Source organism: Ammospiza caudacuta, chromosome 1, assembly GCF_027887145.1.
Source record: "Ammospiza caudacuta isolate bAmmCau1 chromosome 1, bAmmCau1.pri, whole genome shotgun sequence".
Lineage (NCBI taxonomy): Eukaryota > Metazoa > Chordata > Aves > Passeriformes > Passerellidae > Ammospiza > Ammospiza caudacuta.
In genome coordinates, this window is record NC_080593.1 from 109,056,498 (window position 1) to 109,068,750 (window position 12,253).

General features: G+C 45.9%; 1 protein-coding gene across 1 annotated transcript in view; it reads left to right on the forward strand.

Moving 5' to 3' along the window:
* The first annotated feature begins 531 nt into the window (after positions 1-531).
* The window catches only part of TAF4B (TATA-box binding protein associated factor 4b), a 70,849-nt gene continuing 59,127 nt past the window's right edge, over positions 532-12,253 (forward strand). Inside the window, exon 1 of the mRNA XM_058812886.1 lies at positions 532-793. Within this exon, the coding sequence (XP_058668869.1) occupies positions 532-793 (262 nt within the window). The remainder of the gene's footprint in view (positions 794-12,253) is intronic.

The window sequence follows — 12,253 nt, forward strand, 5'->3', positions numbered from 1 at the left end:
GCCCAAGGACACCTGCAGCCCAGGTGCAGCCGGGGGAGGTCTGGCGCAGGTAGGCGGGCCGGAGGCTGGCACGGCGGGAGGAGGCTCCGCAGCTCTGCCGTGGCCACGCACACTCACCCCCATCCCGGGGCTCCGGCCGCGTCCCCTCCAGCCGCCCGGACTGTCTCCGCCGCCGCCAACTTCAGCGGGGTACAGGCGCTGGAGTCCGCATGGCTCCATAAACACGGGCGGGCTCAAAGGGGCGGCGGGGCCGGGCCGGGCGCCGCCGCAGTAGGACGCGCTGGCGGCATCGGCCCGCCCTTCTTCCCTCCTCCCCTCCCTCCCTCCCTCCCGCCGGCGGCAGGGGAGGCCGGGCCGGCCGGGCCCACGTGCGCGGCGCCCGGGAGCCGGCGGAGCGGCGCTGCCATGTGTTTCCGCGGGCGAGCCGCCGGCCGGGGCACCGCCTGAGCGCCCCCCGCCCGCGATGCTGCGGGGCGCCGCGGGGCTCTGCGCGACGCGGCCGCCCCCGGTCCCCTCGCCGCCTCCTCCTCCATGAGCGCCTCGGCGGCCCCCGTCAGGCTCATGCCCGGCGGGCACCCGGAGCAGGCGGCCGCCTGCGCCCCAGCCGCGGGCTCGGCGCCCGACCGGGGCAGCCCCGCCGCCGCTGTGCCCGCCGGCCCCGCCGCCGCCCTGCCGCGTCCCGCGGGCACCCCGGCGGTGCGGGGGGCCGCTCCCGGCGTCCCGCGGCCAGTGGCGCCCAAGGGGCCGCCCGCAGCCACCCTCCAGTTGCCGGCCAACTTGCAGCTGCCCCCAGGTGAGTGATCCCTCCCGGGCTGCCCCAGCTGGGGTACGTCCCATGTCGCGACTTAGCCGGCTTGTCGCGGTCCTCGCTGGCGGGGGTTCGGTGTGGCAGGACGGAGCCCGGCGCGCTGCCCTTGCTGCTGGAGACAAGCCGTGGCGAAGGACGGGCAGGGCGGCGGGCGTGGCGGTGATGTAGTGGCCGTGTGTGTTTCGGGCTCCCTGTCTGCCCCAAACTTCTGGGACCCGGCGTGTGCGTGTGCCTTGCGGGGCATGGGCAGTCTGCCTGGGCTCAGTCGGGTAGCTGCGCTGGGGATGCTTACAGCCTGTCTGCAGGATGAATCTGGAAGTCTCTGGATAAATGCAACTTCTTACTTTGCTGGATAGCACGAAGAGCAGAAGAAGTAAGCAAAAACTCAGCGGCCGAGTTACCCTTATGTGTGACTTGGAAAAGACTGCTGGAGGCTTTGGTGGAACAGGGATGAAGGAGTACCTCGGGGAGGGGGTGTGAGCGTGGGCTGCAGGCTGCGGAGCGGCTCCGTGACTTACCGAGCGGGTCCGGCTGCCCGCACTCGCCCCCGACCGGGCGGTCCCGCGGGAATTCTTGTCACCGGCACAACCAGGCCGATGCGACTGCTCATGGAACAAAATACTGCCGTGCCTGAGGAGGACAGAGTTGAAAGTTCATTACGTGTTGCTCCTTGAAACCCTTTTTTTCTATAAACCCTCTGTGGGAAATGTAAGGATTCGGGGAGATATTACTCTTACGGATGTGCTTCCTATAGCAGCAGTGAAAATATTAACGTAGGAGTTGCACAGTGCTGATACGGACACCTTAATACTTTGGATAGCAACAGAGGATTGCCAGGTCTTCCACCTGCACTTTCTCTTAAGAGGGAGAACGTGCTGTTGGTTCTGATCTTCTCATTTCTCCCTGCTGGGCTGTGTTTAAGTGCTTAAAAAAAAAAAAAAAAGAAAAAGTTACTTTGCTTCCACTGGTTTTGGTCTCTCTCTGCTGAGACCCCAAGATATGTAATGACTTCATTGCTATTTGATGCTATAATTATTTCCTGCCAGGACAGTTCTGTTGTTGGAGCATCTGTTGCAATTACTTTCAGGTTACTGAAAAGGATGACTGGCTTTACAGTAATTCCTGTGCTGGTAGTGCATATTTGCTTTTTTTTTCTTTCCTCATTTTTTTTAAATCCTAATGTCTTTATCAAAGACATGCACCTCCCAAAGAGATATATAATGCTAATTAAAAAAAAAAAGTCTTTAGTCAGTCAGTTTCGCTGTACATTTCCCAGCACTCATGATGCTGTAATGTCTGGGTAGTCAGCAGTCAAGGGTGAGTTTAAATCCTTGCCAGCTTTCCTCTGACATGAACCGTAGTGGAAATATACTAACTTCTTGTAGCAGGGCTTCCCAGGTTTACAGGTTTTGTACCTAATACTTTTGCTTTCTGGAATGTATTGACATTCAGTTAAACACTTTTCTGTGAAGGTGGATGATCATGTGAGTTGCCTGTGGTTTGGGAACTACAAGTTGGCAAAACTTACAGGTTTTTTGTAGTAGCTTAGGTTTGATTGCATCCAGGTATACTGTTGAGTGTCCTCTGACTTGTGGTAGGAAGCAGATGTCACAAAAGTAGTATTACTCCTCAGTTGCATCAGCTTGTTTTCCTTGCTCCTGGGACAATGCAGCCTTTTTAACAGAAGTTCAGAGGTGCTGGTACTCTGCAGCATTGTAAATAAAAATAACAGTATGGGCTTCAGTGCTTCAGAAGAAACTAGACGTTGTCAGATTTCAAATGGATCAATGTTTCAGGGGAATTTGCCTATGTAATTGTTGCAAGGTTATATAAAAATGCATTCTGTCTTGAAAAAGTGTTAGTATTTTACCTCTGTCTTCTAGGTGGATTCAATTTTTAATTAATAATAAAAAATGCAAGATGGATAGCATTAAAGCTACAAGACTTAGCTAGCAGCGTTAAGAAAAAGAAGTGGAATAAACCACCAAATTCCTAGGCTTGAAAAGTTTTTTACTTCAAATAAACTGCCAAATCTAGCCACACAGGATAAAATACAGAAGGGAGGATGCACTTAGGTTTAAAATCCTGACATTCATCTTTTGGGGCACCTGTTAAGAAAAATGCATCCAGAAGACATCTTTCCCTTGAGTTTTAGAGGGAAGTATTTGAGGTGGCTTGTTCTGAGGAAGGCTGGGCAGCACTGCCCTTACTGGTCATGCTGAGTTTCTGATGGACTGCTTGTGACCCAGAGTGGCCATTGCTTCCACACTACTGCAGTCTGGGCAAGGAAGGGCATCAGTGGAGCTGTGTGTGCCTCTGTGACCTGGAGGGCAGTGGAGGTTCATGGAAATCAGGGATTTACGCTGCTCCATCTCTACCTCCCCCTTCCTCTTGCTCAGAATAAAGCCAGGAGTTAGGAAAAGCAGATGACTGGCTAATGACTGACTCCTCATGTCCCTGAGCAGAGATTGCTCATTTGCCAAGTGCCTCTTTTCGTCTGATTGCCCAGGAAAGACCACTGAACTTTACAAGTTCTCTTAGTCTTGAAGGACTTGGGCTTGCTGATGAGTAACAAGGGTTTTTCATCACCTTCCTATAATTTCCTCTACAAAGTGCTGGTTTTCAGCAGAGCAGTGCTGCAGATACCCAAGGCCATCCTCCTGCTCCGGTCCATCCCTGGCTGGCCACCACTGGAAGCTTTAGCACAAAGTGGGACTCCAGCTGGTCTGACTTCAGGGATGGCTTTGGTCTTCTTATCGTGCATACCATTAGCTCTCAGACACAATGGTTGGACTATGTCCTCCCAAATGAAGGGAATTTGATCTGCCAGAGGGACCTTTCCTCAGTTGCCCTCTTTGCTGACAGGAGCACAAGGCTAGCAGCATTTCAGAAGGCTTTGCACGTCGCAGTCTGGGTCTGCAGAGAGCAGAGCGGCGCGGTGAGCGCAGCGCTGCCTCAGTCCTGAGCTCCATGTGGTCTGTGCTGATGCTACAAACCTGCAAAAGTCTCATGTCATGAACCATCTGCTTAACAAGAAATTGTGTCCTTGGTTAACCTGAGCTTAATGAGGGGGAGAAATGGATGGGCTGTGCTATTAGACAGGAGGAAAATAATTGGGAAGGGGAAGGAGAGACAAGGGCCGTGACAAATGTCTATAGTTCACCTTAGTGTCCTTGGGCCTCATACTGCTTTGGAGAAGTGGAGGGTAGAAAAAGAGCATAAAAACAACAAAAAGAATGTTGTTTCTCGGTTTTGTTTACTTTTCTTGAACTTAGGTTTTTGTCACTTCTGTGTCTGCACTTTCAGTCTACCCCTGGACCTGGAATGCTCATTACAAGCAGGTGTTCAGAGGACATTTAGTATATAAATCTGCTTCTCTGCTGATGCCATGAAAAAGGACAGAACTGAACCAGATGCCAGGGATCCTCCATTGTTACCTTCAATTTGCTTAGAGCAGGAGAATTCTTTGAAAACCTCACCTGCTGCCACACAGGGCTGTGGCAGCAGCTGCCATCACTCTGCACTGTAGCATTGGCTGCCTCTGGTGTGTGCATTTCTGTTTTATGCTTTCCATTACTGCTAACACCAGTGGGGCTGAGCAAGCACGGTGTCAGCAAAGAGGAGGTGCCCTGAGTGTGCTGTAATTTCACTAGCAGTGTGGTGTGAGGCATGGTCTCCGTGTAAAGTTTCCTTTGCACCTGACTTAGAGGGGAACAGCAGCAAGTTCAGCTTCTTGGTTTCTGTTTGCAGCTCAGTTGTCTTTGCTTGGATGTTTTGCCTCATCTGTGGCAGGTTTTCCACTGCCTGCAGCTTATCTAGGCTGATAGTGGGTAACTTCAGAAAGCACAGCCACTGCTGTGTCAGGTGGCTGGGCTGTGTGGCGTGGAGCAGGCAGGCAGCATGTGCACTCCTATGGGTGGGAAGGAAAGACCCAGTGTGGGTATTCCAAAACTGCAGTGGGCTGGGATGGAGCCTGGTCTTGTCGAGTTTCTCTTAATTGTCTGCAGAACATAACCTGAAGAGGTAAGGGCTGATAAACATTGGGGTGCTGCTGCCTTCTGCTTTCGAAGTTGACCTAATACGTCTCATGCAGAGTGCTGTGAATCTCCCTTGTCATGTTCTAGTTGTAGTTTTTCAGTGGTAAAACCATATGAGGAATTCAATATTTTCATATGTGTATCTGGTCTGTTGCTTTAGAATAGGAGGAAATGCTGATTTTAAAATACTTCTTGATTTACATTATGTTTGAGTAGGAGTAGGCTCTCTAAAGATTTCTTGTTTCAACAGGCAGAAAACCATAGAAATTCCTTTAAAGTATGCAGTTTCTGGATGTTGGTAATCTCGTGAAGTCTGAGCATAGTATTTATGCTTAGACCAGTAGGGGCTACATCGGTGCTTGTAACTTTTTGTATCTCAATAACGACCTGTGTTTAGCAGGCTTCTGGGGATGGATTCTCTGCAAACTTCTCTCTTCACATTAGGTGACACTGATCAACTTTCTTTTTCCTGAGGAAGGGTGAGCAAAGCTTTGGTGGGCTTGAAGAACTAAGTCAAACTTAGATAATAGCGAGGAAATGTGTTGTGCTGTAACTAGTTGGAATTTCAGCTGCACTGTAGGACTTGATTTTGCTTTCAGGACTGAGTATGTCTAGCAAAATAATGCCTTCATATGATTAAATGCACAGTCATGAGGGAATTAAGATTTAAATCTTGGCAGAAGATGCAAAGCTAATGCCTAGATTTATGGTTTTCAAACACACAGGAAAAAAAATTAGATGCATTCTGAATCCTGAAGCATGGATGTATGATGCTCAGTAAAATTAATGTTAAATGCTGTTCAAATTTTACAGTCAATTGGAGTGTATTGCAAAGAATTACAGCCACAGTTTGGTGAACAGTAAACTTTTTTTTAATCCTTAAAAGAGAGAGAACGTGAGCATGACTTGTGTTACTTTTGCAGTATTTAAAGGACCTTTCAGCTTGTAGCAGTAAAAATAGCATCACTCACACAGGTGACAGCTGGAGGAAATACTAATTATGTTTCAGTATTCTTTTTCCCAAATATGCTGATAAAATCTTGGTAAGCTCATGTGTTGTTATTTTGAGTAGCAACCATACCAGGTTTTTTAAGTCATTTTAGAGAACCAGGTATTTTTTATGCCACTTGGCTGGAGTCTGTGCTGTGCCTGGTGGGTAGGATTGTATTTACAGATATATGTGTATGCAAGTTTTGATGTAAATTGCAACACTTATGATAACTATCAAAGATGAATAATTAGTACTGCCTTAACCATTTAGACAAAAGCAAAAGGCAAATACGTTTTTGAGAATTCTCTTGGCATTTTCTGAAAATTGATGATGTTAGAAGAAAACTAGGTGTAATTTGCAAAATTGAGAAGATCACCATAGATGTTTTTAAGTGTCTTACTATTCAGGTTGCCAGGATTAATGTCTGCTCTGCTATCTGGATCACCTTTAGAACAAAGTCCACTAACAGATCTTTTCCACTGGTGTCTTGAGGAAATAGTCTCTTATTGCAACTGAAGTGTGGGGTAAAAATGGCAATAGATGGAAGATTCTTGTTGCTAATCAGGAAATCTAGGGTCTGTTAAGGCTGGAGAACTGCTGAAGCTCAGTGATCTTACTGTGCTGTAGGAACAGTCTGATGATGTGATAACACTTAATTTTCACTGCTCATGTTAGCAGGCTTCTTCCAGAGCACACTTCCAGCTTGGTGGGGGCAGAGGAGATGGTTTCATTAGTTCTGGCTGCTCCTAGGAGTCGCCTGGGAAGTCAGAGTTCCTTGGGTGGATGTCCAAGCTAGAATAACAGCTGGGTGAAACAGCATGCCCTGGTTGGCACAGCACCTGAAGGCTCTCCCTGGCAGCTTGCCCGGTGGCAGTTTGCCACCTGTTCCCAGCAGAGCCCTGGAGGCCAGGTCCCGTGAATGGTGGGTGGTGCATTGCTCAGTAGGGCAGCTCATGTTCTCTGTTCAAGGAGGTTAGTGCACTCAGAACACCTTTATACATGGCTGCCATACTAGGCACTTGACAAATATCACACAGTTCTGGTGACAGTTTCCACAATATCTGTGTAGACAGAAGTTAATGCTTCCCATGAAGGTTTTGCTGCCTTCTGCAATCATTTTTGTTTGCTCCATCACACTTAGAGCAAGGTGGTGATCAGTGTTAAAATTCAGTGTTGATCCCTTGTTTGCAAGTGAAAAACCAACCAGCCAAGGAGTGAATTTGCACTTTCAGAAGTGGAATTCAGCTTTCTTCTGGTCCCCAAGTGAGCAATGAGGAAACAAATGTCACATTGTAAAATTAATCTGAATTAACTGACTTGAGTCTCTTCTTACTTAAAGGAGACAGAGTTTTAGAGGGGCCTGCTCTTGTCCTTTTTTAAATCACCAATGATGTTTTCAGCAACTCTTGGTTTAAAGTTAAGATCTGTGGTTCAACATTTCAGCTTCAGATTTCTCAGTAACAGCTCAGTGGCTGTTCCAGGAATGGCAAGTGCAGGGTGTTGGCATACCTTCTGGTCCTTAGAAAGCTGTCTGCTCTATATGTATGGCTGCCGTGTGCCAAGCACATAACTTGCTGTTTGAAGAATTTCACTCCAGTGAATACTAGGAGTACACAAGAGAATGTGGTATAGAGACTCAATGCTTCTTTTAGTGCAGTAGGAATTGTCTTGAGAGTAAGGAAGTGTCACTTTGCTCCTTTGAGGTATTATTTCACTGCCATCAGCTGAGTCCCCAGCAAATGTTTGAAGCTTCTGTATGAGGTAATTTGGGTCCCAGAGAATGCTCAAGTCAGATCATCTTGGCTGTAGACAGTCCTAGAACTGTCTGATTACTCAGATAGGAAAGGAACCAAGCCTCAAGGTGCAAAGTTGCAAACCACAAAGATGCAATGGGGAAATGCTGATGGGAAATGATCCCAGTTGCTGAAAGGTGTGGCCCAAGGACAAGAGCTAGATGCTATCACAATATCAAATGGGGCTCTGCCTTATTTGCACCATGCACAGTGTTGGCTGAGAATCCCTGATGCCTACACATAATAAAAACAGCACCTCTTGGGATTCAAGTGTAATAAATACACTCTGAATCCAAATAGAAATGGTATTGCCATCTTGTAACTATGCCTAGAAAACCTATTGGTTGTTTGTTGTTGGTCATACAGTTATACTTTTGCTTAAGAGTTCTACTATAACTGTAAAATTATGTGGATATAAATGTGTTTTCAAGGAAAGAAGCTCAGCTGTATGCGCTGTCGAGGAGAACTCTTTTAATGCTGAAATGTGGGCCTGTGTTCTGTGAAAAGGCATCAGAAAATGTGAAAACTAAGGGGGCCCAGTTGCTAGACTGTTAAACAGATATCCATCTGGGCACCAAAATACATTGATGAGCAGCTAGTCTTCAACAGCTTGGATAAGACTTGCTGGTGGAGCAGCGTGTGAAACTTGGCTTCAGAATTTTGCAGTTTTAGCACTTTGTGTCTAGTTCCTGGAGAAAGGGAGGGAGAGGGGACTTTGTTTACACTCTTGAGAAAGATGTGTGGTGTCCATTATTCCAGACTGTTTCAAACAATAGGATCCCAGAGTCTGCTCCATCCTGCCTAGAAGAGATAGCATCATCCCTTTCCTGGATTTCTGTGCTTGGAAAGCCTGTGTCTACACTGGCTATCTCAGGAGTTGGTACCTGCTGTTAGCACAGGAAGATGCTTAGCCAGAGACAGGTTGGAGTTACTGGAGGCAGCTGCCTCTGCTGGAGTGCAAACCCCTTGAGCTATTGGTGTGTACATGGTGCTTGTTTAAAACACTGCTCAGAGCAACCCAGACAGTCTGAGAAATGTTAATGTGGGTGGAACTGTGCTGTCAGCTGGACAGTGGTGTCTGCAATTAAAGCTGGTCACTGGCTTTGAAAAGGTGAGATGTCAGACATCAGCCTTGAAAGCTGTATTCCAGAGTCTGTATGAGTCTGCAGTGCAGTTTGTGCAGTTGGCAGAGATGCCACCAACATCTTTAAAGTGCTTACAGGTATAACCTTGTGTGTAGACTGTGTTCTGTTGTAGCATGAAAGAATATGGGGATTATGCCCTTTGAATTTTTCTCCTGACATGGAAATTAAGGATTTCCATATTCATGGCTAAAACAAGGTGTCTTTCATTGGCATTCAAAATGACATTTCATTGTGACTCTGCAACATCTACATGCTAGTCACTGGTCCTGAGCCATTGCTATGAAGACCCATTAGTGCAGAAGCTTCCCTAGAACAAAGGGAAAGAGCACAGAGGGTGCTTTCTGAGATATGTAATTATTTATTTTGTGAAACAAAATGTGAATGGAATTAATTGTTTGAGGGCCTGGATGTGTGGTGAGTGATTCTGGTTGATGAAATAGCAGTACTTGATTGTGGGTTGGACATTTTTGAATCCTTATATCAGCTAGAATTAACTTCCAAAGGTTGGAATGATTTGTTGTATGGAGCAAAATGTTCTGTGGGTATAGTGTAGTTGCTGAACAACTTATCTTGACCCCATATAGTGTAGATGAGCCCTCTCCCCTACTTATTTGGGAAATATGAGAACAAGCAGGTGTTTTTCCCAAGAAAAGCCTAAATCAGGCAGTCTTTGTGACTTCACAAAAGAACTGTCTGAAGTCAATTGCATTTAAAAATAGAAGGTAGAGAACATTATTGGGAGCCTGTGATGAGGTAACTTGGTGTAGCCTCCAGATCACTGTTGTGGCTTCATTCTTAAAACAGTGAAAAGCACAGCTAGGTATTTCCTCCAAACTGGGCTGTTGTCCTTGTTTCTTCATCTCCACTACAGAAATTTGCAGTAGATATCTAGGAAAACTCAAGTACGGAGTGAGGTTCATAGGGAGTAAGTAGTTCTCCTGCATGCACTACAGACCAAACTTCATCTGAAAACATTACAGCCCCTTTGTATTAGAAGGATTATGTCAATCATGTAGAAGTTAATTACTGTCTTTCCCAGTATTTCATTAACACTTTGTGCCTCTTTAGCACTCTTTTTCAGCTAACCTACTGACATAATGCACCTTGATACAATCACTACTGGAACAGTCTACATCTCTAATAATGCCCTTTTTTGGTCTGTCTTATTCACTCCTGTAATGTATTTTTTAATACTTTTAGGTGACCTAGTCTGTGGGGCTCAATAAATGGAATTGAAGAGGAAAAAACAGGTTTTTATTGCCTACGGAATGTCTTTAGAGAGAAAAACTGTATTCAAACCTGTTGCATGGATTAGTAGTGTCTGGTATGTTATTTTCCAAGTTTTGAATGATCCTAAATAGTCAAAGAAACTTAAAACCACTATTCCTTTTTAATTGCCACTTAGTTCCCTATGAAAACATCCTTTAAAGCTTGGTTTTAGCTTGAAATAACTTCCTTAAAAGCTATTGCTTTGTTTTGAGTAGCTCAGTGAAAGAATGGGATTTGTTTAGGAACAGAGAGCTCTGACACATTACTGTTGTTTTAAAACATTTTTGTTGTTTAGGTACTGATTTGAGACCTGGAAGTCCCCATTTAGCCTTGTTTTTTAATTGTGTTTAAGTGTACTTTACTAAGATTGGCAGCATACCCGATGGAGGCACTCCTTGTTTTGAAATAAGCTAAATTTACCCGTCTTTGAATGCAGCTTTTGTGACTTATGTTCTCTTAAATGAGCTTGGTCTCATTGTGGTTGGTTCTTCCTTGTATTTTATTTTAGGAGCAAAAGACTGCTCTTCATTTCCTCACGTTATTCCCTAAGCAGCAGTTCCCAAGAGCTGCTTGGTTGAGCAGTGGGGTTAGAAACCTTGTAATCAAAGTGGTGGCTTAATGTGACAACTTCAGCTTCACCTGTAGTAACAGCATAAGGTGTATCTCCACTGGAGCGCAAATGCCAGCTAGTTCATCTCAGGAAATTCCTGGGGGAAGTTCCCCATCAGAAATGTCTCAGGCTCGTGTTACATGGTGGAGGTTGCCCTTGTGGTGGGATGCTTTCAGCATTCATTGGTGCTCAGTGCTGCTGGATGAAGCCCAGAGCTTCAGTTGCAGCACAGGTTTGTGTTAACAGCATTGTGGTTTCCTTAACCCTATTCCCTGAAATACAGTGAAGCCCCTGCAGGTGGCATAAACAGATCTCTGCCGTTATCCCACAGCTTCTTGCTCGTGTCTCCAGTGAGGTTTTGATGCTTTTTAGTTAAAATGCAGAGATATCTGGAAGCTGCTAACCTGTGTTTCTTGGTTCCTGGGCTGGGTGCTAAACCTATTTCAGAATAAGCTGGGTTTCCTTCACCAGTGGTGTTGTGACAGTGAAAATTTGTAGCAGAGAGATCTCAAGTTTGCAAAATGAAATGAAGTTTCATTAGAAGACCTCTGATTTTCCATTGCTCACAGTGCTGGCATGTCTCAGTAGAGGCTGATCTGGGTGGTGGCTGCTGGAGCTTTGCAGGACTGTTGCCAGGCTCTCCTCCTCAAAGCAAGGTACCTGCAGCCCTGATTCCAGGAGAAGGCAGGGCACTGGGTGTAGATCTCAATGAGACCTCTTCAAGGTAAGAAGGTATAGCGTGGCTACTTCTGTGTAGGTTTGGAGGAAACTGAGGTGGGTTTTGGTTGTCAGGTACTTCCCCTCTAGCTCCTTTCACAGTGTTACAGATGAATGAAGGTGTGCAGAGAACAAATTACTGAAAGAGCTGATTGTGTTTTAACCGCGTTTTCAGCCAGTGTAGGAAAACCAAATAACTTTCCAAAGTATGCTTTTGGCAGGACAGGCAGAATATCTGGGGGCAGAAGTATCAATTCATTGCAAAAAGGCTTGTTTTTGTTTTTTAATCTGCTGGAGGCACTTGAGTCCTTCAGTGAAGCATGTAAGAAATAATCCCTGATGGTAACTGGTCACTTTGGTTTGAAAACAGGAACAGCTTTGTGGCCCCAAAGGGATTGTGCCTTGCTCTTCCTATCAAAGTGCCTAAATAGTGGGAAAGTCATTCCTGTTCTCTGAAATAACTCCAGTAAAACTATCAAACAATGTTCCTGGAAATTCCAGGGCATCTCTGCTGTTATGAGGATGCTTCATTGCTCTTCATTTACTACCATTGATGCTGATATTTTGCCCAAATTGCCAATACCTTTTCTGTTTTTAAATACAGTGCTGAGAGGTGTTAGATGAAACTTCGTGCTTTAGCTGTTCAGAGATCCTGTGTTGTTTCATGTGTTCTCTCTTTCTTCCTCCCATTTTCTTGGGGAGTTGCAGTGACTGCCAGACATGTTTTTATGTTTATTTTGTTAGTGTTTGCCTTCTAGTGAATGTGAAAACAGCTCTTGATAAGAAGTACTATCTTCCCCCCTGCCAAGTGAAGAATGTGGATTCTTGCGCTTACCTTCATTTCTGATAGCAGTGTCCTGGTAGCTGCACGAGTCTGTTTACG